Source organism: Athene cunicularia, assembly GCF_003259725.1.
Source record: "Athene cunicularia isolate RWA chromosome 6 unlocalized genomic scaffold, athCun1 chr6_part1, whole genome shotgun sequence".
NCBI lineage: Eukaryota > Metazoa > Chordata > Aves > Strigiformes > Strigidae > Athene > Athene cunicularia.
Genome location: NW_020799105.1, coordinates 3,547,139 through 3,571,767, shown reverse-complemented (window position 1 = coordinate 3,571,767; position 24,629 = coordinate 3,547,139). Strand labels below are relative to the sequence as shown.

Here is a 24,629-nt window from a genome sequence, read left to right as displayed (position 1 = left end):
TTTTCCCATTTCTATTAGTGCTGGGAAACACAGAGAAAAAGTTCTTAAATTCTGTGCTGAGGTCTGTTTTCTGTCATTGTTATAGGTGCATCAGAACTACCAAATATCAATGAAGAAAGCTTGGAACATACATTGCAAGAAGTATTCCTAGCAGGATGTTGTTAACTCCTAGGTCATGTAAATCTTTTTGTTCCGGTTGCTTACTGAGTATCTTGGGATACTTCGGATTTCTGCATTTCCACCCGAAATCAGGAGGACTAATAGGACCTCAGAAAAATGAATAAACAAACCCAAAATTTCACAATAAATGATAAAATAAATATTAAATGCAAAAGACATTGGTGTAGGTATCCTAAAATTCTGAGAGCTGGATTTTAACCAGTGGGAAGCATACATTTCTTTTGGATACTTTTCCTGAAGTTTCAAGGGTAGAGCAGTGAGAAGGATAGGTTAAAGACTAAAAAAGAAGCCCTCTCTATTTTGTAGGACCTAGTCTAGGCAGCAGTTGATTATTTCCAGCTTTTACATTTGATCAAACCATGTGTCTTAATTGAGTATGAGGGAGGACAGTGTGCTGCTACCCCTTCTTCACTGTGTGATAAAACCTTCTTTATGGGTGCAGTAGATCACTCCTGGTACTCTCTGTGCATAGTGAGCATGTTGTTCAGTGCATGTACCTGACACATCCTCTGAAGCATTGGTTCTGGCTGCTTGATGTATTTGTTCTGTGCATGAGTAGTAAATCAGGTCTCAGAAGAAGTGTAAGATGCACTTTCTGTGTAGAAAGCCTAAGTGTTTTCACAGAAGCACTAAGCTTGCTCTGCACCCACAGTGCATTTAAGAAAAAATGGCTGCCAGGGGGGTGAGACTACTGGCAGAACAATTTCTTTGGCCTGCAGCACATTCTCAATGTCTCCTGGGAATGAAGCTTGCCAAGAATAGGGTATCGATTTTAGTTTTTTTTTCTGGTGGGCTACAAGCAGTTGCAGAGTGAATGCTGCTGGTATGTGCAGACATATTTTGGTAATGTACTATTATGCATGGAGTAAATAAGCTGTTATCAGGTAGTGGGATCAGAGGGTGGATGGGAGGGATGAATGTTCTTGTGGTCTCCACAAGGTGGGCAGGTCACTCAGGTGTGTAATAGATGTGATTCTTATCTTTACATTTAAGCAGGAGGGTAAGAGCTGTGGTCTGCAGGAGAAGACAATAGTTGCACTTTGACTGTGAACAAGTACAATTTGATGACCATTTCTTTAAACAGTAGTGTTGGGCTAAGTCCAGAATGGTCCCCTGATACTCATGTTTTTCAGTCCCTGCAGGCTCGGACTTTTGTAAGCTGTGCAGTGAACTGAACTGTGGTATTTTTCCTGGTAAAAGTAACCATTATTTCAATCCAGAGTTTTTCCTGGTATGGTTCCTGTGCCATCTCACAAACAGTTGTTCAGTACAGCAAGGTGCAAAAGAATTGGGCAGAGCTGCTTGATTTAGCAGTGTCAGTGTCAGACCAGTTCATCAAGCTACAGTTTGAGTCAAAGCTTGTGATATGTCATGCTGAAGCTCTTAATTTTTCTTTGTCTTTTTTTTAATAATTGTTCTTCCCTCTTTGCAGTTAATCAGTTAACTGTCTTCATATACAAATTTTATGGTAGGAGTATGATAAGAGTGTATAGCTGTGACACATTCTTCTCTAACACCTTTCAAAAACTACTTTTTCTCTGTGAAACAGAACTGCTGCAGTTCCAATTTTTGAAATGCTTAATTTGCTTTTGTGAAAATTAGGGCATTTTGGCATTAGTCTGAGATGCTTCTAGTATAACAGAAGGACTAGCTGAACTGTTTGGGTTGTATTATCCAAGTATGGAACATAAATTAGAACCGTAGCTAGTAATAAGCAGTGCAGTAATTTTGTGTGAATGCCTTCTTTTGTTTTGATTCTGTTCCAATTGCTAAAATGGCTGAAGAATTTGGGTGGCATTATGTGTACTAATCAAAATAATCACCCACATCAGGAAGAGGATTTGAATTCTGGTGAACAGGAGAAGTAGGAAGGTTAAGCAAGGTAAGAGCAAGCTTGTATTGGCATGGAGATTATATTGTGAGGAAGAAATAGTGCACATTCTTTTAAATGGCATTTAGTAGGTCATATGTACTCCTGAACACCATCAGTATTATAATATCACAATATTGTAATAAAAACTTAATAGTGTGGATTTATAATGTACTTCCCTGTTCTGATGATAGATAAACTATTTCAATCATCTGACCCAAGCCATGTTTTTTTCACTCAATGTAGACTGTTGGACTGAATTTTGGTTATGGCTTGGATACCCTTGGTGCTTTCTATGCTTCATTAAAACTGAATTTGAGACTAGCAGAGAGGTTCTGAGGCTGATAGTCATTACTGAAGAGAATGATTAACTGATGATAGGGACCTTCAAGACAGGTAGAAGATTCATGCTCCTGATGGCCTTTTGCTGCTTGTAATGTGTGTGCCTCTGGATAACCATTATGTGTAGAGGAAGCTGCATTCTGAGTACAACTGGTATGTATTGTACATGAGTTTACATGAAGCCAAGACTCATTAAAGTTCTTTGTCATCCTGCCTGAGATGAGATTCATAATTTATTTGTTTGATCACAGGTTAATGGGTCTGAATTCATTCAGGTGTTATTGCTGAAATTTCCCTTTTCCATTGATTTTGCTTTAAGCAAGGGGGTTTTTGTTTTCTGAGTACATGGTTTATAAAGATGGGATATTCACAGAATTGCAAGGAAGTGGGTAATTTATGAGAAATGGGTAGCTTCTGAAGCCACAAAGTGAGTTAATTATAGAAATTATGCCTAAAATATGTATAGTCTAGCTTTGACCCTGTGATCAAAACCCCACACTTTTCAGTGATGGCTTTATCCAGTTCTGCTTTTCTTTGTTAGATACTAATATAAATAAATATATAAATAAATCAATGTATTCAAAGTATTTTAGAACCTCTTATAACATATTATGCCTCTCTGCTAATATTCTGCTGTAGATGATTGGGAAGAAACAAGTGCTGGAGACTCTAGATCCATGTCCATCCCTATATGGATGTTGTTGCTAGACATGTTGGTTTGCTGTTTAAGTGGCACATAACTAAATTTCTATGCTAGCTGAATCTGTCTCCCAAGCACCAGAAGAGTAACTTTGGACTTCTGGATTTTAACAGGTTTCCATCTGAGTGCTACTGTGGTACCCCCACAGATGGTGCCACCCAAAGGTGCATACAATGTGGCAGTGATGTTCGACCGATGCAGGATCACATCATGCAGCTGTACCTGTGGAGCTGGAGCCAAGTGGTGTGCTCACGTCGTGGCACTCTGCCTCTTCCGGATACACAACGTAGGCCTTTGAATACAGTTCTGCTCTCCCCTAGGCATCTTCTCTGAGTCTCTCCTAATTACAGTTTTATGCAATACACACTCTCTTTAGGGAAATTGTTCTTGGCACTCCTTTTGGTTACAGATTGTGCAAATGTACACTCACAGTTGTAGTCTGCAAAGTGAATTGTCTGAGGCTCTAAACTGCAGAATGTCCTTTGATAATGTGCAAATTGCTAAGGGTAGATACAGAGTCCTTTTTGGCCTCTTCCTGTTTCTCATTTAAATGCTAGAATTACTCTTTCTTTAGTTCTGCAAGGAGTGAAATATCACCAATAGTTAGTATTTTATTAAAAGTCTTTGTAAATATGGGATTTGAAAGCTCTTTCTTTAGGTTGTTTGATCAGAGTGCAGAAGAAAGGTAATTTTGATCACTATTGGCTTTTACATCCACCATTTCATTTTAACACATACCAAGTCAGGTGAGCATCGTTTTGACATGTAGATTTCAAACAGTTAAATTTATGTGTTTATTTGGCTGCTTGTATTCTGTGTGGCCTTGTATAGAGTGAAAAGTAGGTGTTTCTTATCCCAACTCCAGGTGAAAATGCATAGAATCAACATGGAATACAGAAGTTGAGGGTTCAGTCTTGCATACAGATTAATTTCCTCAGTCTTTGGGAAGCTGAGAAATAATTTTAAGGAAGGATTAATCTCAGATGATGGAAAGGAGCAGAAGATTTTCTGCTGTCACAGAACATTTTGTAGCTAACGTGCTTATGATTGACTCTAGATTCTTAAATAAGTGCTAATAACCTGCTGAAGCTTCTTAGTATTTCACAATGGACAATTGTAATAGGCTTAAACGGATACTCCTGTGAAATCATGAGAATATCAGTATACTTTCTGTACTTAGGACAGGAGAGTTGGAAAAAAAAACGGGTTCTGCTTTGAATTATTAGTTCTAGTTTTAAAAGATGGGTATGAAGGGTGAGGGTAGGAAACAAATTTTCATTTTTATATTATTTACACTCAGAAGATTTGGACCCTGCATAAGATAAAAACAATTATTTTCCCTCAAATCCTTTCTTCTACCAGAAAAATGATACTGAAAGGGTTTTCAGATTTGTATATACTGACTGCTGACACTAGCATGTTGAGGCAAGGAATACTGCTGTATGTAGACAAATCAATATCAGAAGCATCTTTATTATCAAACTGCTCTTGCCTGTTTCCAGGTTAAATTTTAGGCAGATGCCTTTTGGGCATTTTTTGTTCTGTAGAGTGAAAAAGGTTAAGAAACTAGTGGTGGGTTTTTTATCATTTTAGTTGTTCTAAGATATGGAAGGACACTGATCTTAAGATTGAAGAAAAAAAACCCTCTAATGAGATAAATGAAGTGGTTGTGATTCTGTGAAACAGTCTCCCACAGAGCTGGTTGGTTTGCCAGAGCTTTAAGAATAATGTCCTATTTTAGAGGTTTGTTTGTGAAATCTCTGCCAGTATTTGTGCAATTGCTAGCAACAACAGATCTTAAGCACAGCTGTTAAAACAGTTTCCTTGAAAAGAAACTCTTAAAAACAGTTTTTATAAAGCCTAGACAGCTTATTTGCATCTTATCTGCAACACACCACATAATTACAGAAAAAAAAAATTGTCCATCAAGACCAAGCATGATGTGCATCAGCATAGCTCCTGTTCATGACACTTCATCCATGCAGTAGACACGGCTTCACTAAATCTGACCTGTTAATGGCAGTTTATATCTCCTTTTCTTTCTTCAGGCATCTGCGGTATGCTTACGAGCACCTGTTTCTGAGTCCTTGTCTCGGCTACAAAGAGACCAATTGCAAAAATTCGCTCAGTACCTAATCAGTGAACTTCCACAACAGGTAAAATGGGGACAATCAATAGGACTGATTCTTGTTAAATTCAGTTATCTTTATCCTGGGTCAATTTATATGATGTCTTTTGTTCCAAGATAACCAGTTATGCTATTCAGTTGTGAGTTGCTGGGAAGACTTTTGGTTCTTGCTCTTTTAAGGTTTGCCATTCTATTATTTGACAATTACCTACTGCTAAACAAAAGATAAGAAGTGTCTTAAAAGGAGTGGTGGCTATTCATATTAGCATGAACATGTGCTTAGCTTGCAGAAGATCAAACACAAATAAATACATGACGGTGAAAAACTTAGGTCAGAACAAATCAGGTTGCTTCCTTTTTGTGTGTTTGATTAGTTAAGTGGAAAAGACTACCCAGGGAATGTGTTGTATGCCTTAGGTGAACAGTTTCTAATACCCCTCATTGGTGACCTTTTGACTTCCCCCGGTGTAGCTTCTTGGTGATTCATAACAATCATTTGGGTTATAGAAAGTAATAGACATGAAATTTTGTTAGTCAAAGGCAAAATCTACTGTCATATTCCTTAAATATCTGTGGTGTTCAAGATCAGGTCATTTATATCATCTGCCTAAAATGCACAAAATACACAAGAATACCGAAGTGATTGTCAAACGTTTAATTTAAAAATATAAGGGGCCTGGCAACCTTTTTATGCTGATTCAACCAAAGGAGGTTGAGAAAAACTGACCTGCGTGCGTATCTGTCACATTTTGGTAGTGCGTGCCTAATGTCTTAAGTAGAAGTTAGATTGCTGTCAGCATGTGCCTAAAATTCATATTAATGGTGCTGTGCTTAGGACACTAAGCTATTCTATTGCTAAAACATCCTCTGAGTTTCCTACAGAAATACTAATCTTCTTACAAGAGGAAACAGAGGAATCATATAATATGAAAGTGATATAAAAATACTGCTTTTTTGTTGCTGAGAGTTCAGCACCAATAGTTTGTGCTTCTTGCTGCATTACATAACCGACAAAACTTTTGCTCTTTCCTTAAGGACTTGGAGCTTTATGTCACATAGTCTGGTGCTTAATAAAGGAGGGTTTTGAAAGGCTAGCAGTGGTGGTAGTTGTTTCCTGAATGGCGAGTTGTTTGCTTTCAAATATTATGTGTCTGCTCCTTTTGGAGGGTTTATTTCTCCTTTGGTCATGTGTATCAGCTATGCACCCAGAAACATCTGGATTATTTAATTTATTACTATTTTGACAGATAATCTGATGCATGCTGCCCAACAGAAAAATTTGGGTTTTACTGGCGGATGCATCTTAACCTGTGTTGTGTAATTCCCTTGAAAAAGGCAAGGCATGCCCAAAGCTCTTCCAACATTTTCATTTCTGGTCTTCAAGATTTTTGAGTGGAGAGAGATACTCTCATACTTTGGGACCCCATATTTTGACTTCATGATGTAGAATAGAGTAGGCTGTACACATGATTCTATTTTATCCATATTTCCAGCTTGTGAAATTATGGTACAGTAATATAATGCTGAATTACTTTCAAGTGTCAAGGGATATGGTGGTCTGTAGGAATGTGGCTAGATAAGATGTTTTTCAAAATCTCTGTAGAAAGTGTTTTCTATATCTGTGAAAATGTCAGTGAACTTGAACAGCTGGAATTTATTACCCAGTGCTTCTCCCAAGAGCTATTTCCCTTCATGAAGCCAGTATTCCTATTCCAATTAAATATTTTGGCAAAAATGCCTGAAGGAGAGTAACTGCAGGTCCCTTATACTTCAACCTCAAGGTGTGACATTGCCTAGACCTGTGACTTTCCTGCTTTGGGGTCACTTAAAATAAGTAGTAGTGGAAAAAGGTACAAGAATAGTTTAATGCTGAGTTTGTTTCTTCAGGTGACTGAAATGCAAAATATGCTTCTGAAGCATTGGTTTTCTGTTTGAGATAGATCTGTATTATTTGCAACTATAGGTGTATTGAATGTGACTTGCTTTACAGTAAATGTGATCTTTAACCTCAACTGTTGTGTGGAGAGAGGTGGGGGGATATCAGATGTTCTGTTGCAAATCATTGCAATCCTAACTGTATGCCTAACCTATTGTAAGTGTGCATACTAAAGGCTAAATCGATCTACAGTTTCAGCCCAGACTTTCTACTTTGTATTTTTCTTTCAAAAAGAACATATTAAGGCTATATCTACTTAGGGTTTTGCAGTCAAGTGTGAGCCTTCTCTGTTTATGCTCTGAACTGTCCAGAAGCCATTAGTTTAGTGCTGAAATTGCGTTAGTTTACTATTGAGTCTGAGTTAATATATAGATGGTCCCTTTGCTGACAGGATCATAAATAAGCTAAAGTCTGCCCCAAAAGTTACGCATAGATGTAATTTATAGTTTGCTCCTCTGTTCCCATTAGCTTGGGTTTTAGAGAAATGATTTAGGAACAAGAAATAGAGAACACTCAAAGTGCAGGAAAATTATGATCTTGACTGCAGGCACTTCCATATCTCTCAAAATTAGCTCCTACTCCTCAAGAAATAAGAAAGGAACCAATAACCAATGATTCCTTTGTTTACTTCTTAGGGTGTTAATGTAGGAAGTAAGCCTTGCATATAGGTTTGCTTTCAGAAAGGAGAGGAGAAAGTGTAAGGGCGGACATGCTATTGTATAATCTTTAGCACCCTCTGTCGTCCTTTCTGAAAACATGACAGTGTATTTAATACTTCAGAAATATGAGAGTGCTTCAGTCCTGAAAATCCAGGCAGATCTTTGGCTGGATATATCAGGTTAACAAATACTGTGTATATTGAAAGTTGGCTTCGTGTTTTCAGATTCTTCCAACAGCTCAGCGCTTGCTGGATGAGCTGTTATCTTCTCAGTCTACTGCCATCAACACGGTGTGTGGAGCCCCAGGTAACCTTGATATATCTTTTTTTAGTAATCTGTGTCACAGATACTAAGTGTATATATTTCCATTGCTTTGAGTTTCTGAACTGGTCTGTTACCATGTAACTGGGATTGCAGGGTGGAGGTCAAGGAGAAGGGATAAGTACAGGCACTTGCGTGTATATATGGCACAGCAATAGGCAATTGTTGGTGTAATGGACCCCTCAGAGTGTATGCAGAAGAAGGGAGAATCAGGCAATACACCTTTCTAACAAAAGATTTTTCTTTTTAAGTTGGTATTTATTACAGACTTCTGGAAACATTGATTGGAGGGGAAGTCTTCAACCTCCTACTTGAAACAGGACTGTGTGCAACACTGGATTGGGTTAGCTAAATTTGGGCTAGCTTAGTCTTGGTTAACAGATGTTACAGACTATTCCTATTTTAGTGCTGCATTATCCTTTTGGTTTTCATTATGTACAGTATGAATTACCCTTTTTTATCATCTACTACTACCAAGACGAGTTTGTCTGCGTTGTGTTTGTGATTCCAAGTTGTTGTAGGCTGTTAATGATCACCCCCTCAGCCTCTCCTTTTTAGATGAAATTAGCCCATCTTCCTCAATCTCACCTCAGGTCACATGTTTTGTGCCCCAAGTATCTTGATACCCCTCCACTATATCCTCTCTAGTCTCGCAGTATCATTTCTGGATTGGGGAACCCAAAGCTGGATACAGTATTCCAGGTGTAATTTTCACAGTGCCAGGTAGAGTGAGATAAAATAAGTTCCTTAAATCTAACCGTGTTTTTCTTCATATAGTCCAGTTTGCAGGTTGTTGTTTTGGTTTGTGTTTTCAGTGAAAGTTTGCTATTGATTTCTGTTAAGCTTTACATCCACCATAATCACCAAACCCTATCAGCTACTCAGCCATTTGGTTTTCAGTCTGTACTGATGTATGGGGTTTTCTGTCGCAGGTACAGAAGTGTACATTTTTCCTCAATGAACTTGAGGTTTCTGTTGGCACAGTCCTTGAATTTCTCCTGGTCCTGCTGTTGTAGTGCTACCATTCAGCATGCCAGCCATGTCTCCCAATTAGTGTTGTCAATGGTTAATGTTATGGTAGCATTTTAAGGTAGTTCTGAACAGTGAGTTCTGCAACAGGTGAAATAAACTGAGTAACACTTGCTGTGTACTCCTTATAATCTCTGCGGTTGGGCACACAGAGGAAAATATTTTCAAAGCCTGCAGACTGTATATGTGTTACTCTTTTGTCAAGATCCTACTGCTGGACCCTCTGCATCAGATCAAAGCACCTGGTACTTAGATGAATCTACTCTGAGTGACAATATAAAGAAAACCCTTCATAAATTCTGTGGACCCTCTCCTGTTGTTTTCAGGTAAACTGTTTCCCACTGAAGGGGAAATGTCATACTCATGTAATCTGTAAGCTCATCACTGTATAACCTGTTCCCTTATGTGATGCCATGGACTTAAGGATGCTTAGTTTCATGGTCACTCTTCTGGACTATATTTTTGCATAGCTTGTCCGATGTTATTTCAGTAGAGCACGCTGTATTTGCACAGTAGCTTGCTGTGTGGTGTTCTCAGTCTCATTATGCATCCTCTATTTTAGGTTATGCATGTCTGCCCAGTTTAAGGTGCAAATATACTTATGAATGTATAATAGTCTTAGGATTTTGTATTGCTATGCTTGATGTAATTTTTTCTTATCCCTGCTCTTCTGTTTTGTCTACAGTGATGTGAATTCAATGTATCTTTCTTCCACGGAGCCACCAGCTGCTGCTGAGTGGGCCTGTCTCCTGCGTCCCCTGCGAGGAAGAGAGCCTGAAGGAATCTGGAACCTGCTTTCCATTGTACGAGAGATGTTTAAGAGGCGGGATAGCAATGCAGCTCCTTTGCTGGAGATTCTGACTGACCAGTGTCTCAACTATGAGCAGGTATTCAAATCTCTTTACTGTGGGGGTGGAAATTCTGGGGAACCAGTGACTGGTGCCATGTACCTGTAAAATTCATGGCTGAATAAATATATTTTTTTTAACAGTCTGTATGCATTATGGGCATATGCTTTTCCATGCTAAAAAGATGTTATAGCTGATTTAGTGGTGTCCCAGTAACACTATCCCAAAAATACCTCAGTCCTTTTAACATGAATATATGGGGTCTGATGATGTCCTCTTTTCAGCATGTTTGATTTGATTTCTGCCCAGTCAAGATAATTTATTTTAAAGCTTTTTTCTAAACAAAGTATATCACATATGACCTGTCATTTGTATAAAATCTAAAGATATGTGTTGGGTGCTAGAATCTCAGATTCTTTTATTATTTTTGTAGAAGATATATTTTGATGGGTTTAAGTAATAAATTTTCTCATATTTGAGAAATAATATGAAAAGGTTTCCTTGTGACAGTTGAGGATGCTGATCTCACTCTGTAAATTGCAGTATAAGTTTCCTTATTAATCTATCACACACCTCAACTTTGAACAAGGGAAACAAAATACTTGATTTATCAAAAATTTGTTCACTTTATCCCTCTGAGTGTGAAGGCTTTTAGTAAGAGAACCTCCTGTAAGTGTTTTGTTCTGTGCGCATATGCCTGCTAACCAGAGAAATTTTGAGAGGCCCTTAGTTCTCCCAAGCCAGTATTGCTTTAATGCTTGTAGTTATTTTGGAATCAAATGAAAACATGGTATAAGCTGCAGATCCTGTTTCCTTGTGGTTATGAGGTTAAGTGGGAGCAGGGATGAGATGGTGGACACTACACAGCTCCAGTGAACATTTTCTTCTGCAGATAACTGGCTGGTGGTACAGTGTGCGAACATCTGCATCACACAGCAGTGCTAGTGGGCACACAGGACGCAGCAATGGCCAGTCAGAAGTAGCTGCTCACGCTTGTGCAAGTATGTGTGATGAAATGGTGGTTCTTTGGAGGCTGGCTGTCCTTGACCCAACTATTAGTCCACAGAGGTGAGCACCAGAATCAGATCCGGTCTCTTATTTCTGTGATATTCAAGCACACTCAAGGGCTTCTGCCTATGTATTTTCTATGTTTTCATTATTATCTCATTACCTGTTCGACCACTGGTCCTTCTAGACTATGTGCTATGTAAGTCAAGAGCACTATAATTACTTTAAACTTTAATTGCTATTGATGCTCACTTTTAGCAACATCATGTAGTCTGAATAATTTGTTTTCTGAGAGTTCTCTTTTACATGTGAGTGTAATTCTGCGTTTTAGTGTCCCAGTGGAGAGCATTTCTTTGAATGATAACACCAGCTACCAATAAATTATAATGCTTCCTAAATTTAACTATTCCTCAGTTTAATGGGTTTCTGTTTAGCCCAATCATTCACTGTTGTCTATTTCAAGATAAAGCACTTCTTGCTTTTTATGCTGTTAGGGAGTTTATTCTCTGCAGCGTATTGGTAAACTGTGTCACCAGTGTATGATTTTCAGTCAGTCTTTTTAATTGTCTTAGGAAAAATTGTGAGGCTTTTGCAGGTTTCTAAACCATATTGTATCTTAGTGAATCACCGCCATCTTTATTTAGCACTGGCTGAATAGCAGTGGAGATACTGCAGGCTCATGTTGAGATACTGTGGTTGACACTGTAATAATTTGGTTTCTACAAAGTCTACGAAGTGTGATGTATAAAATATACTGAATTAGCTTAATGAGTTATAAATGCTCAGATTTTTTCAGAACAAATGAAAACAGGATGGTATTTTCAATACAATTACAGATCAACAGGATTTACTTTCTGTGAACTGTTGTGTAACATTAATAAAATGCCCTATCTACGTAAGGTACATCAGGGACACTTAAAATAGATGCAGTTTCTGTTCTGTACAGTTTACAATATGAAGTAGCTAAATATAGGAGATGAAGGCAAATCAAAAACTGTAGGAAGCTGGGAATGAAGCTTAAAATAAACACAAACATCAATCGGATCACATAGAAAAAACATAAAAGGTTTTGGCTTTTAATAAAGTATGAAGTTGTGCTGTGTGTGTTCACATTTGAGTTATTTGGCACAGTTCAAATTTGCTCAGATTTACTTGAGCTCATGCATAATTGAAATCCTCCTGCTTGATTACCTATTCTCTTGGCGTTTGAATAGTCACCAAGAAGAGCCCTCTTCCACCCATCCTTGCTATTCTTTGCAATGAATCATAAGGAAACTTGCTACCTCATTCCTAATTCATTGCAGGCTCTCATCCTTATGTTACCTTTCCTGAGTAGTTCCTCCTTATTTTTCCTTCTGAAAATGCTCTCCTTGATTAATCCCTGCCAGTCTGTCCTATTGTTAATTCATTTCTTTAGTGGACAAATAGAAGCAGGTAATTTTGGTGAGCCCTTTTTGTCCTAATACTCTTTTCACCTAAATTGGGTCACCCTGTTTTGATTTGATTTTTTTTGTTCTTTTGCTTTTGATAGGAAATATGAGAGGATTGAAGTGTGGGGCTTTTACTTTGATCTCTGAAACCTGTGGCAGAAAAAGATGGCAATTGATTGACACACTTGGTGCAGTTTCTAGAAATGACTTTTCCTCGTCTTGAATTAGATCACTCAAATGTGTAATCTGCTTAGACTATCTTGCTGCTCATATGTGTTTAGGCCCTCCATGAGATTTGGAGCTGGGAAATACAGAAATGCTTTGTTCTTCCCCTGGTAATACGAGGCATGGAACTAACTGCTGTGTAATTTAAGTCTGTATAATCTTACCAGCTTGCTTCTTACTCAGAGTTATTTGAACATCAATTACTTTCGTCTTGCTTATTCTGAGCCTGTAGCTTGCAACAGTTTAGACTCCTGAGGACAGCCTGCTAAAGCCTAAATTAAATTGTTGGGCTCTAGATAGGCATATTAGGGTAGAGGTAAGTGCCTGGGATGTAGATTAGGTGGTCCTGTCTGGCACTGTGCTTCTTTGGCTAGGCTGTTTAGATTGTACTTGCAAATGTCTTGGCTGAAGTTGTTCACAGGGCTGTTTCACAGCTGCGGCAAACTGTTTTATGAATGTTTCCAAGGGCATCTCCCTGTGGTACTTGCTGGTCTGGGACTGCTGAGGCTCACATCACTATTACCTTATTTGGGGCAGATTAGCAAACAGAGCAGACAGTATTTAATTTTAAATCTCCCAGTTTGTATCATGCTTTCATGCTGGTACTGTTCATTTTTTGTTTCTGTATCATGGGTCTATCTAGAACTTGGTTGTTAATACACCTGTTTCTTTTTTTCAGTCCGTGTTCTTACTAATGCTCTCTATACTTAATTCAGCAGAAGATGTTTCTGGCCAAAAGGAGGAGGTATTCTATGGGTTAAGAGTTAGTTTGTCACAGGTGCATTTTGTGTCTGTTTTCTAACCTGTCCTCTTACTTCTTCTCTTAGGCGCAGAGACCTTTGCTCACAGCTCAGACAATGGCAGCTGAAAGTCATAGATAATGTTAAGAGGGGGCAGCACAAGAAATCACTGGAGAAGCTCTTCCAGGGTTTCAAACCAGCTGTGGAAGCCTGTTACTTCAACTGGGAGGAAGCTTATCCCATTCCTGGGATCACATATAGCAGCACTGACAAGAAGAACTCATTCTGTTGGGTAAAGGCCATCCAGCAGAGGAGCTGCCGCTTGCAGTGTGCAGAAACTGCCTGTGAGTCTGGTAGAACCCATGGACAGGAGCCTGGGGGAGCGTGTCTGCAGCCTGGGGACAGGCTGCGTCCCTCTCCCCAGGAGCCAGCAGTTCGTCCAAAGGAACTTATTGGAAAGCGTAAAGTTGTCTCTGAAACACCACAGAGGGTTCTGAGACGACTTTCAGCAGAAGGTGATAAAGCTGTGTATAAGACTGCAGTGGGGAAAACAAAGTTGCCAGTGAGTAAAGGCTTGACCAGTAAACATAGTGGGAAACGTCGCATGAGCAGTGAAGACAGCTCTCTGGAGCCGGACTTGGCAGAGATGAGCCTGGATGACAGCAGCTTGGCTCTGGGGGCAGAAGCCAGCAACACATTTAGTTTTACAGAAAGTCCAATGAGCAGGAGCTACAGGGATACCTTTGAGGAGGATGCTGGGGTGTACTTCTCTGAGGGACCTGAGCCCAGTGTCAGGACCAGTTCCATAGCCAAGAAATCACCCAAGGATCCTGTGGGGGAAATGGGTAGTGGTGATGACGACCTGCCTTCTGCAGATGAGAACAGCGGTGGTGTGAGCCTGAAGCCAGAAGAAGTGGGAGAGAATGGTGCAGCAGGGGGAGGGGATGATGGAGAAGAGGAAGATGATTACCAGGTATACTATCTGAATCCACAAGAGGTAGCCAAGGAAGATGATGACAAAGCTGAAGGGGGAAATGAAGAGGAGCAGGATATATTTGCTGGTATAAAGCCTCTGGAGCAGGAGAACCAGATGGAGGTGAGCTGAATCTAGTTCAAAACACTGTTTTGCAGTCTTAGGTATTCTATACATCATGGTCTTGCCACCCTCCTACCTGTCATGTTTAACCTAGTATGTTGCTAAGTGTTTAATTATAATGTAATCATAACCCAATGTATCATAAGGTATCTACAGTCTTAGTGCAGTGGTATCACACATGTCTCTTTCTCACAAGGTTGACTCCCTATTTCTGCGCTAACTTCAAGTGTGTCCCAGTTTTAGCTGGTCCCACCTCACGCTTCAAGATTTACAAATGTAGGCAAAACAGTGTGTACTTTTTACCTAGTTTCACTCTTGGAAATGGCAAAATTGAGCGGAAATTCAAAATGGCTAAGACTGAGACATGCCCAGCAGGAAAAATTTAGATCCAACCATGTAAGCAGAAATTCTCTGGAAAGCCACAGGCAATCTAAATAGACTGTGTCATGTTCCTATAATAACCTCAAAATACATTTAGAGCCTTCACCTGTATGAGCAAGCAGCTGAAATGCAGATGCATTGGAAATAGTTATAGTCAGTTTGGGTTTTAGGGTTTTTTTGAGTTATTCTCTGATCTCTTATAGCACTTGGAGGGAGAATGGAACTTAATCATGGAAGAACAGGCTTTTTAAGGCAGTGTTTGAAGGGATGGTGGTGAATGTCCTGGCAAGGAGGACTCTGAGAACACCTGCTGCTGAAGTTAATTGTGAATTGTGTTTGGAGAGTGTTCGTGACAAGTGGTTTGAGCAGGCTAGCTCTAGCCTGGGGGAGTGTGGTTTGAATATGACGCATCTGTTCTTTCTTGCAGATCCTGTTTGCTTGTGCAGAGGCCCTGTATGCACATGGATACAGTAATGAAGCATGCCGCTTAACTGTAGAGCTTGCCAGGGACCTACTGGCCAACCCTCCAGATCTCAAAGTGGAGCAGCCACCAACTAAGGTAGAGAGAGAGCTTGTCTAGTTTTGTGGGTAGAGGGTAAGTTAGATTATATGGGATGGATATAATGACATTCTCAAGCATTTCTCATTTGCTGTGATTTAGGGCCCTTCACTGATGCTTCCTTTGGGTTGAACTTCTCTGGATGTCATTAACGTGCTTGATCACTGTGTGTCTGGGGGTGCATAAAAGGGGGAAAGAAAATAAGAGGCTATTCAGCAGGACTTAAATCTTCAGAAACTTGAATTTAGTTAAAAGCTTCTTCACTTTTCCTTATGCTTCAGAGAGAAGCTTGGTTTGTCTGTTAAAAGCTGCAGGTCCTTTAAGACTATATTTTAAGTCATTTGAACAGAACACCCTATTTAACATCAGCTTCAAAGGATGTTTTGTTTAAGAAAGAGGTACCTGCTACTGTGCGCTATAAGATTATGCAGCAGCCATAAGAAGTCCTGATTTTTGTGCAGCTCTGTGCAGGTGACACTGTTTCTTGTGAGTCTTTCCAAAACCTTAGTCTCCTATTTCATAATGTGCACCACTGGAGATGTTAGAAGTTTTGTTGTTGGGTTGAAGAAGAAATAAATAAGCATAAACTTAGGGAAAATTAGTTGTAGTGGTACTAAGCAGTGTGTGTTTTATGAAAAGGTTCCCCTGGAAGGAACAGGCATGCAACATCTGCCTGCACAGCATCAGTCCAATAGTGGACATATGTCTTATCAGTGGGCCAGCTCTTCCACTGTGTTGTGCTGGCGTGAGATAGGGGAAGTAATGATGTTCATCAGTAACTGCTGGCGTTTGTTATTCCTCAGCACAGGGAATAAAACTTAAACATGTTTTGTTCTTCCTCCTGTGTACTAATTATTTGCATAGGGTAGGAGAAGCATAGAATCATTTAGGATGTTTAGGAAAGTGTCCTGTGACAAATTCCTCCTCAAACAGGGCAAAAAGAACAAGGTATCAACCAGCAAGCAGACATGGATGGCAACCAACACCTTGTCTAAAGCGGCTTTCTTGCTGACTGTATTGAGTGAGCGGCTGGAGTACCACAACCTGGCCTTTCGAATAGGAATGTTTGCTCTGGAGCTGCAGAGACCCCCTGCCTCCACAAAGGCTCTGGAGGTATGAAACACCTCAAAAAGCCAGTGTCCATAAGCAACATTGTTCTGCTTGGATGCTTTTTGCTCATGTGGTTTCTGTTTCAATTCCTGAAGTTTGGTTATGCTTTTATGTTTCCTTAAAATTGATTGCAGTGGGACTAAATGGACATCCTGTTAGCACACATTGATCTGCCAGAAAAATGATTAGAAAGATCACTTCATCTGGAGTTACCTTCACTAATAGGAAACTCAGACCTCATGTGCCAATATGCCTTGGATTTCACATGAAGCTACAGGCTTGAAAATATTTAAATGAGTACAAAATCTTTTTATGAGTATATTATTTCAATTACAACAGTTTACTACTTATCTTAAATATGTTTCCCGTTTACTTGGGTAATCTGAGGAAAATAAAGCCATTTGTAAATGGAATTGTCCATATTTGCATTGGTGAAATGCTTTGAAACTCATTCCTTGGGGTGAATTGGTGCAATTGTTACATGTTTGAAAAACTGTTGCTCTTTCTGATACCTCATTCATTGGCAAGTGAACATATGCACTGTGGAGGCATATTATTTTGGACACAGGTTGATTACTATTAGGCTTCCTGTTTAAAAAAAGAAGTGTCCAATTAAGACCTCGTCTGTGTGATTTGCAGCGGCCTTGCTTTTCACTACAGGTTGTGTAGTCCCTGGAGGTCTGTATTGTTGCTAGGTATCCACCAACTACACTTGTTACACTAATTATTGGTACTTCTTACCGTCTGATTAGTAGTAGACTGTAAGATTGGCAGTCACTTGCTACCTAAAAAGAAAACAACTTTCCCATGTTAAGAATGGAGAGAATGCAGGAATAGCACACAGTAGTGAAATCTAACAGTCTTCATCCCGTTGACATGCGTGCTGCCACCCGGTGCCCATTCTTCTGCTAGTTAGTCTCTCTCTGTCTCGAATGAGTATATTACTTAACATAGCATCCTTTTTCCTACAATTAAGAGTAATCACCTTTTCCACTGACTTACCCACTCAAACACTTCTGATGTTCTTATGAAAGCTGATGTATGTTTTTCTGTATGCAGTTCAAGTGATAATTTGAATTTTAAAAAATTGTATAAATGAGACGAGACTTGTATTAGATTTGCAAACCTGTGTTCAGTGTGGAGAGAATGGTAAAGGTGGCTAGGGTGGTAAGAGTTGCTATTATTTAATGATCCAATGAAAACTGTCACTGTACTTTATGTATAGGGAGAAATGGTCCACTGCCCACAGGGCCTGTGCTGATGGCAGCTTCTTGTTTCCTTGTGGATACTACCAGGTGAAGCTGGCATATCAGGAGTCTGAGATTGTTGCCCTCTTGAAGAAGATTCCCTTGGGCACTAATGAGATGAACACTATTCGAGGAAGAGCTGAAGAACTGCGAGAAGGGACACTGTGTGATTACCGTCCTGTCCTGCCTCTGATGTTGGCTAGCTTTATATTTGATGTCCTGTGCACTCCAGGTAGTGTCTGTATTTGGTTTGAGTGTGTGAAGGGCATGTTCTGAGATGCCAGGTCTTGAGGGGTTTTCAAAGAGAAACTGTCTTCTGTATAAGAAGATCGTAATCTTGATTCTTCACACACAGTTGCTTGCGCTTCCCTCCATGTTGCTTTAGAGGCACTTTGTACCCCAGTAGAACTGTCTCTCCTTCTGCTTACATTTGAAAACAACTGGAAACTTACCACATTTCAACACTCTGTATTTGTAAAATAATTATAAATGACTGACTTTTCTACTCTTATGCTGGTTATATTCAGAATAAGCTAATATAAATGTAGTATTTAAAAAAGAACACAGGAACCTGGAATTAGAAGTCTGACTTGACAGTGTACCTGCCTGGTTTGGACCCTTCTGAGTTTAGAGAGAGAAAGGGGAAAAAGAAAACCAAGAGAGTGCTGTGGTCTTGAAACTGGTACAAGGCTATGAATAGGACCACAGGAAGCTCTATAAATTCAGAAAGATCTCAGAAATGGCTTTTGCATTGAGGTCCTGGTTTTGAAAGCTGAGCACTAATTCTATTGCTGTCTTTCAGTGGTTTCTCCTACAGGCTCTAGACCCCCAAGCCGTAATTGGAATAATGAAATGCCTGGTGATGAAGAGCTTGGTTTTGAGGCAGCTGTTGCTGCTCTTGGTAAGAATCTTTTCCAAGAAAAGTCTTTATTCATCCATGTTCTGCATCCTGCTTCATTTTGGATAGTGGGAGTTAGTAGTTCATTCCAGTTTGATGCAGAAATGAAAGTATTTGCATGGTTTGTCAGAATCAGATGCAGAAGGATTCTTCATGCCAGGGTTGAGGTGCCTTTGCAAAGCTGTGAAAAATAGAAGGGGGATACGGGACAGGAGCTGAATGCTAAAGTAATAACATGAATTTTAGCTTTCTTTTTGCTCTTGTTGTGGAAGATGTATTGCCTGGACTTTAATGGAGATGGACAGTTCCAGAGAACAAAAGGCAATCATTTCGGAAGAGGTTAGACAATGATAGTGAAAGACTAGCAGAAGTACTCTCAAGCATTATTATATAATTCAAGATCTAAGCATAATCTTGCCTCATTTATCAGCTTCAGCAACAAAGCAGTGATTATATATATTATGTTGACAGTATCGTACGCCTGTTTTAAAGCAGCATACAAAACCGAATAGAATGGTTTAAACAAGGCCTGTTCTCTGTTGCCTCATCTCTGAAAAGAGGAAGATGAGTTCTTTATGAGGTGGGAATGCTGGTTTGTAGCACCTGCAGAAACTGGAAAAGTTTGTTTCAGTATGGAGTTGTGGGCTTGTCTGGATTCTCTTCCTATAGTGTCTTAGGATCTAGTTATTCTGACATAGTGAGCTTAGTATTCTGGGGACAGACAGTAGGTTCTGTTTATTCATGACCTATTTCTGAATTTCTGAACAGAAAAATTGGTGGGGGTGGGAAGTCTTCTTTTGCCTGTGACAGTGGAGTGAATAAATGAGGTATAGGTACTTCTCAGGATGTGGCATAATCCCATGTGCTCACTTGTCTCTTCATCCTCTCTTTTCTGGCCTGCAGGTATGAAAACAACTGTCAGTGAAGCAGAACATCCTCTGTTGTGTGAAGGCACCCGAAGGGAGAAAGGGGATCTGGCGCTAGCCCTGATGATTACTTACAAGGATGATCAGTCTAAGCTGAAGAAGGTGAGTTTTCCTTTAAAAGTGGAGAGGGAGATGCAGTACAAACCATGTTTGGGTTTTGATGGATTTGATAGTATTGCCAGTGAGCATAAGTTGCTGTGTCATGTACTGATGATTTACAAGCTATGTTGTGGTATTTATACTCTTCCACTGATGCAAAATCTGATTGTGCAGTGTGCATTGTCATGGAAGAGGCACTCTTCCCATAGGTTTCTTAAGGTCCAATCTGAAGATGCTTTCTCACTGCTTTTAATGCTTTTGCTTACCTTCAGGTCCTTTGTCTTGGGGGTTTTCAGTGTGCACATTGTGTGTGGTCTGGGGATTGATTCTGTTTTGCTGTAGGGATGTTGGCTTGCAGAACAGCATACCTAGCAAAGTCTTTGTTACTTAACCTCTCACCTCTTTGCTATACTAGTTCAGTCCACCTGTGCCTTAATTTCCCATGCAAGATAGTAAAACTGCCACTCCACCCCAAAGGAGGCAAAAAATATCAAAAACTGCTGAAGCTTCAGAAAGGTTTTTATTTTTTTTTTTTTATATTTAGAAACCCTCCTACCCAGCAAGAATATTATTAAATGACTTTCTGTCTCCTAAAGGAGAAGCACTTCTGCTATACTCTTCTCTAGGGAATAACAGGGTCACTGTGATATCAGTCATCTGCAAATCACACATGGTGTGACTTTTGTGTAGAGAATGAACAGTAGAAATGGACAGACCCATAAAATGTGGTCATGCATTGTTACCCAATCACCTAAATAAGGACAAGAAAATGTTATTGTAGGCTGGTAGAATGCAGTTTCTCTAGTGGCTTTGCCAGTTTCTTAGTAAGAGTATGACAGGATTTTTTGAATGGTGAGTGCAGACTTTTGGTGACTTAAACAACATCTAATGACTGGCAGAACTAAATATAGAGTCCTTCATTCTGTCCTTGATGTTCCAGAATTACTTTATTGTGAGTGCTGGGTGCTTGTCAAGTAAGTCAGTGGCTATTTGAAGTGAAAATGGAGATATTATTGAGTATGAATGAATCTTTGTTTCCTCAGTAATACAGACTGCATAGCTCTCAGCTGTGCATTGCTGATCTTCAGTGCAGGAAGATAATGCCTATAGCTTTCTAGAGAATAAGCATTTTCTTTTTTTCTCTCCAACAAATGGAATTTGTTGTCCACCAGGAAGCTGATTTAGTACTTTTCTGCTATGTCTTAGTGTAATACCTGTTCTTTTACCCTTCTGCCAACCTCTTTTTTTTTGTTGTTTTGTTTGTTTGTTTGTTTTTTCCCTCCCTTTTTCCTTGCTGTTAAAGATTTTAGACAAACTCCTGGACAGAGAGAGTCAAACTCACAAACCACAGACTCTGAGTTCCTTCTACTCATCTAGCAAGCCTACAGTAGCAAATCAAAAATCTCCTTCCAAACATGCTGCTCAGTCCACTGCAGCTATCCAGCAGCTTCCAGGGACTTCTGTCACTCAGCAAGCTGCTGTAAGCACTGCAGTCCAGAGCAGTCCTGAGAACTTCGTGGAGAAGAGTGCACAGGGTAAGAGGTAGTCTGTAAGGGCTATGGTGGAACCCTTCTATCTGTGCAGAACTGGAACTGTACATATTTGTGTGTTTTGGGAAGTAGAGTGATTATATTACCATCTGGCTACTTGGTGGTTACTAGAATGTCATTCCTCCACTATCTGTTTGGCTGTATCCATTTCTGTACACATTCTTGTGGCAAAGAAGTTCAAGCTAATTTTCAGGTTTTCCTGTCTTGAGCCAGCTGTCTAACCAGTTAATGTGAAACTATCGTGGCTCCATCTTTTAGGTTTCTATCACAGAGGTGCAGGATTTCAAAAAGCTACACACAGAGTCAGGTACATTCGTGCTATATAAATAACCAAGAATGCTGAAAGGCATTCGAGATTAATGTGGCTTTCTTCAAGCTGTGCCTCCACTCTGGTGGCAAATATCACATACAGCAGCCTTTGGTGGAAAGCGGATGCTCTCTTAACTCTTCCCCAAAAGATCAGTACTATCTGAGGTTGACTGCAATAAGGTTAGAGTTGCCAGAGCATTTTTGTTCTAAAATATTTCTGTAGTTGCAGTAAATTTTCCAAATCTTGAGTTGTTAAGATTAAGTGTTATTGGCCTGGTATAGGGTGATACGCTTAATACTGAAAGAAAACGGAGATAATCCTGTTCATAAATACCACTCATTTTATAAAATTCCTGCATCTTCTGATGTTTATATCTTTTAGATGGCCACATCTGGTTTTAGAGATACAGAAACAAATCATAATGTTTACCTTATCACTGTCCTGTTTATGCAGAGAGCTCTCAGAGGTCCCCCTGTGAGCCAGCTGCGGAAGCCACTGTCTTGAAACAAGAGGGAAAGGTGCCCAGCCGTCTGGCCCTTGGAAACCGAGGTGGATACAATGGGAGATGTTGGGGTTCACCTGTCAGGCAGAAGAAGAAACACACAGGTAGGAACTGACTAGTTCATACAGCATAGTGCTGTATTAGGCAGCCTGTTGGAGTTTCAGCAATTCCCTTTCTCTTTCATGCGACTTGTCAGCCTTTCCTGTACTACAGAAGCAGTTGATTGTCTCTGGGGTGTTTGGCATGGAGAGGTTTTGCTCCACAGAGTTCCTGCCCCCTTCTATATGGCAAGTTACTATACCTTTCTCACACCAGATACGTTCTGGGTGATGGATTGGATATCTGGAGCTGAATGATTGCTGGACTCTGTGCTCCTGGGTCCAGAAACAAATTCAGAGGAGCTGCTGCCTCTTGACACTTCCCTTGGGAAGTATGTAAGTTAGAAGCTGACGATGTGAAGAACCTTTGTGTAAATTGTGCAGCATATACCAGAAGGATTTTCTTCATACTCCTACAATTTGTGGAACTTGACTCTGTGTGTGTATTTGCTTCTTATTATACTCTGCCACAAAGCTTGGCAGATGTATTGTGAGACTGGGATGATGTGAAGGGGGAAATAAAGATATATTGTTCTGGGATTCTTCAGCTTTTTAATCTGAGAACTGCAAGATGACACATTTGTGACCAAACTGACTAATTTAATCTCTCTTAATTTGCAAAGTTGAATGCCTGGCAGCTGTAAGGCTGACTGTCACTGTCATGACTGATCTTAGTTGGGATTGTAGGTGGTGGGGGTAGGAGTTTATCTACACACAGTACATTTACCAACCCTGGTGACGTTACTGTGTTGGTTTTGGTGTTATAGGCATGGCTAGTATTGACAGCAGTGCTCCTGAAACCACCTCTGACAGTTCTCCAACGCTCAGTCGGCGTCCGCTACGTGGGGGATGGGCAACAACATCCTGGGGCAGAGGACAAGACAGTGACAGTATCAGCAGTTCTTCAAGTGATTCGCTGGGATCTTCCTCTTCCAGTGGCAGTAGGAGAGCCAGTGGGGGAGCCCGTGCAAAGACTGTGGAAGTTGGCAGGTAATGAATAATAGCAATTCACGGAGGCAACCTCTAGGCCTGATGTCAGGGAACTTACACATATACATCAGGAAGTTTGCTTTGTTTCTTCTGGACCCTAAAGACTCCAGCTAGTGAACGTGTGGTACTTGTTGCTGTCTGAAAGATTAATCTATTTTTTTCTTCTAGGTATAAAGGGAGGCGGCTGGAGAGCCATGCTCCTCATGTCCCAAACCAGCCCTCGGAGGCAGCTGCTCACTTCTACTTTGAATTGGCCAAGACAGTTCTTATCAAAGCAGGTGGAAACAGCAGTACCTCCATCTTCACCCACCCTTCCTCCAGTGGTGGGCACCAGGGACCACACCGCAACCTTCACCTCTGCGCCTTCGAGATTGGGCTGTATGCACTAGGGCTGCACAACTTCGTGTCTCCCAACTGGCTCTCTCGAACTTACTCTTCCCATGTCTCTTGGATCACAGGTTACAGCAAAACTTTATCGGGAAGCTTGCTTTTGAGCAGGAAGGAGGGGAGGGAGGCAAGCTTATGCCCTAAAATGGTCATACTGGTGTGCTGTGGTAGCCATGTAAGCTGCTGGCACAGCTGACAGTACAAGCTGAACACCAGTGATTTTACACAGTGGTGTTTCTTTCAGCTTGTGAAGCTTTTGCAACCTGTTTCTTCTTGTTTGTACTGCAACATGCTTCAGTCTTCAGAGCCATAGACCACTTCTCACACAGAGACTGGTCTTAACTTCTCCTTTGGGGTCTGCTGAAGAGACGCATGTGCCAAGTTTGAACATGCTCTGGTGTGTTCAGCATTTCACTTTCTTCCTTCTGTTTGCACCCAGACCTTACTACCTGCTTTCTATCCGTGTGGCTTCTATAGCCTGAAAAACACACCCTTGAAAATTCATGTTTTCCTGATGTGATGGAAATAGTGACAGTCTAGGCTGTGGTTTGTGCATACTAAAATCATCTATAACAAATTCCTCGCACTGCCTCAAATGCGTCTTTAGCTTAATTTTAATAATGGTTCCCTCACTCACTGCTTGCTTATTGAGGGCTCTTGCCTGCCCTGTGTTTTGGGAGGAAGAGCCTAAGTTTGACTTGAAGCCTAAGGTGAGCAACTGGGCTCTCTCCGCGGCTCTTGAAGGCAGTGAGGAGTGCACCTCTTGTTGAGAGAAGGCTGACTGGAACTGCGCTGGGCATACATTGGTGTGAAAGTCTTCCCTCTTCCTCTTAGGGCAGGCCATGGAGATTGGTAGCGCAGCCTTGAACATCTTGGTGGAGTGTTGGGATGGACATCTGACTCCCCCAGAGGTGGCATCATTGGCAGACAGAGCTTCACGGGCCAGAGACTCCAACATGGTACGGGCAGCTGCTGAACTGGCACTCAGCTGCCTGCCCCATGCCCATGCCCTGAACCCAAATGAGATCCAGAGGGCTCTGGTGCAGTGTAAGGAACAGGT

The 24,629-nt window shown here is 40.5% G+C and overlaps 1 protein-coding gene across 4 annotated transcripts in view; it reads left to right on the top strand.

Moving 5' to 3' along the window:
• The window catches only part of ZSWIM8 (zinc finger SWIM-type containing 8), a 62,408-nt gene that overhangs the window by 28,851 nt on the left and 8,928 nt on the right, over window positions 1-24,629 (top strand). For all 4 annotated transcript variants that reach the window (XM_026851244.1, XM_026851243.1, XM_026851241.1 and 1 more), the window contains exons 4-20: window positions 3,206-3,378; window positions 5,141-5,248; window positions 8,040-8,121; window positions 9,371-9,491; window positions 9,851-10,052; window positions 10,906-11,081; window positions 13,504-14,512; window positions 15,321-15,452; window positions 16,386-16,565; window positions 17,858-18,041; window positions 18,612-18,710; window positions 19,611-19,735; window positions 21,036-21,267; window positions 22,046-22,198; window positions 22,960-23,182; window positions 23,351-23,640; window positions 24,404-24,627. In XM_026851244.1, the coding sequence (XP_026707045.1) occupies window positions 3,206-3,378; window positions 5,141-5,248; window positions 8,040-8,121; window positions 9,371-9,491; window positions 9,851-10,052; window positions 10,906-11,081; window positions 13,504-14,512; window positions 15,321-15,452; window positions 16,386-16,565; window positions 17,858-18,041; window positions 18,612-18,710; window positions 19,611-19,735; window positions 21,036-21,267; window positions 22,046-22,198; window positions 22,960-23,182; window positions 23,351-23,640; window positions 24,404-24,627 (3,713 nt within the window). The remainder of the gene's footprint in view (window positions 1-3,205; window positions 3,379-5,140; window positions 5,249-8,039; window positions 8,122-9,370; window positions 9,492-9,850; window positions 10,053-10,905; window positions 11,082-13,503; window positions 14,513-15,320; window positions 15,453-16,385; window positions 16,566-17,857; window positions 18,042-18,611; window positions 18,711-19,610; window positions 19,736-21,035; window positions 21,268-22,045; window positions 22,199-22,959; window positions 23,183-23,350; window positions 23,641-24,403; window positions 24,628-24,629) is intronic.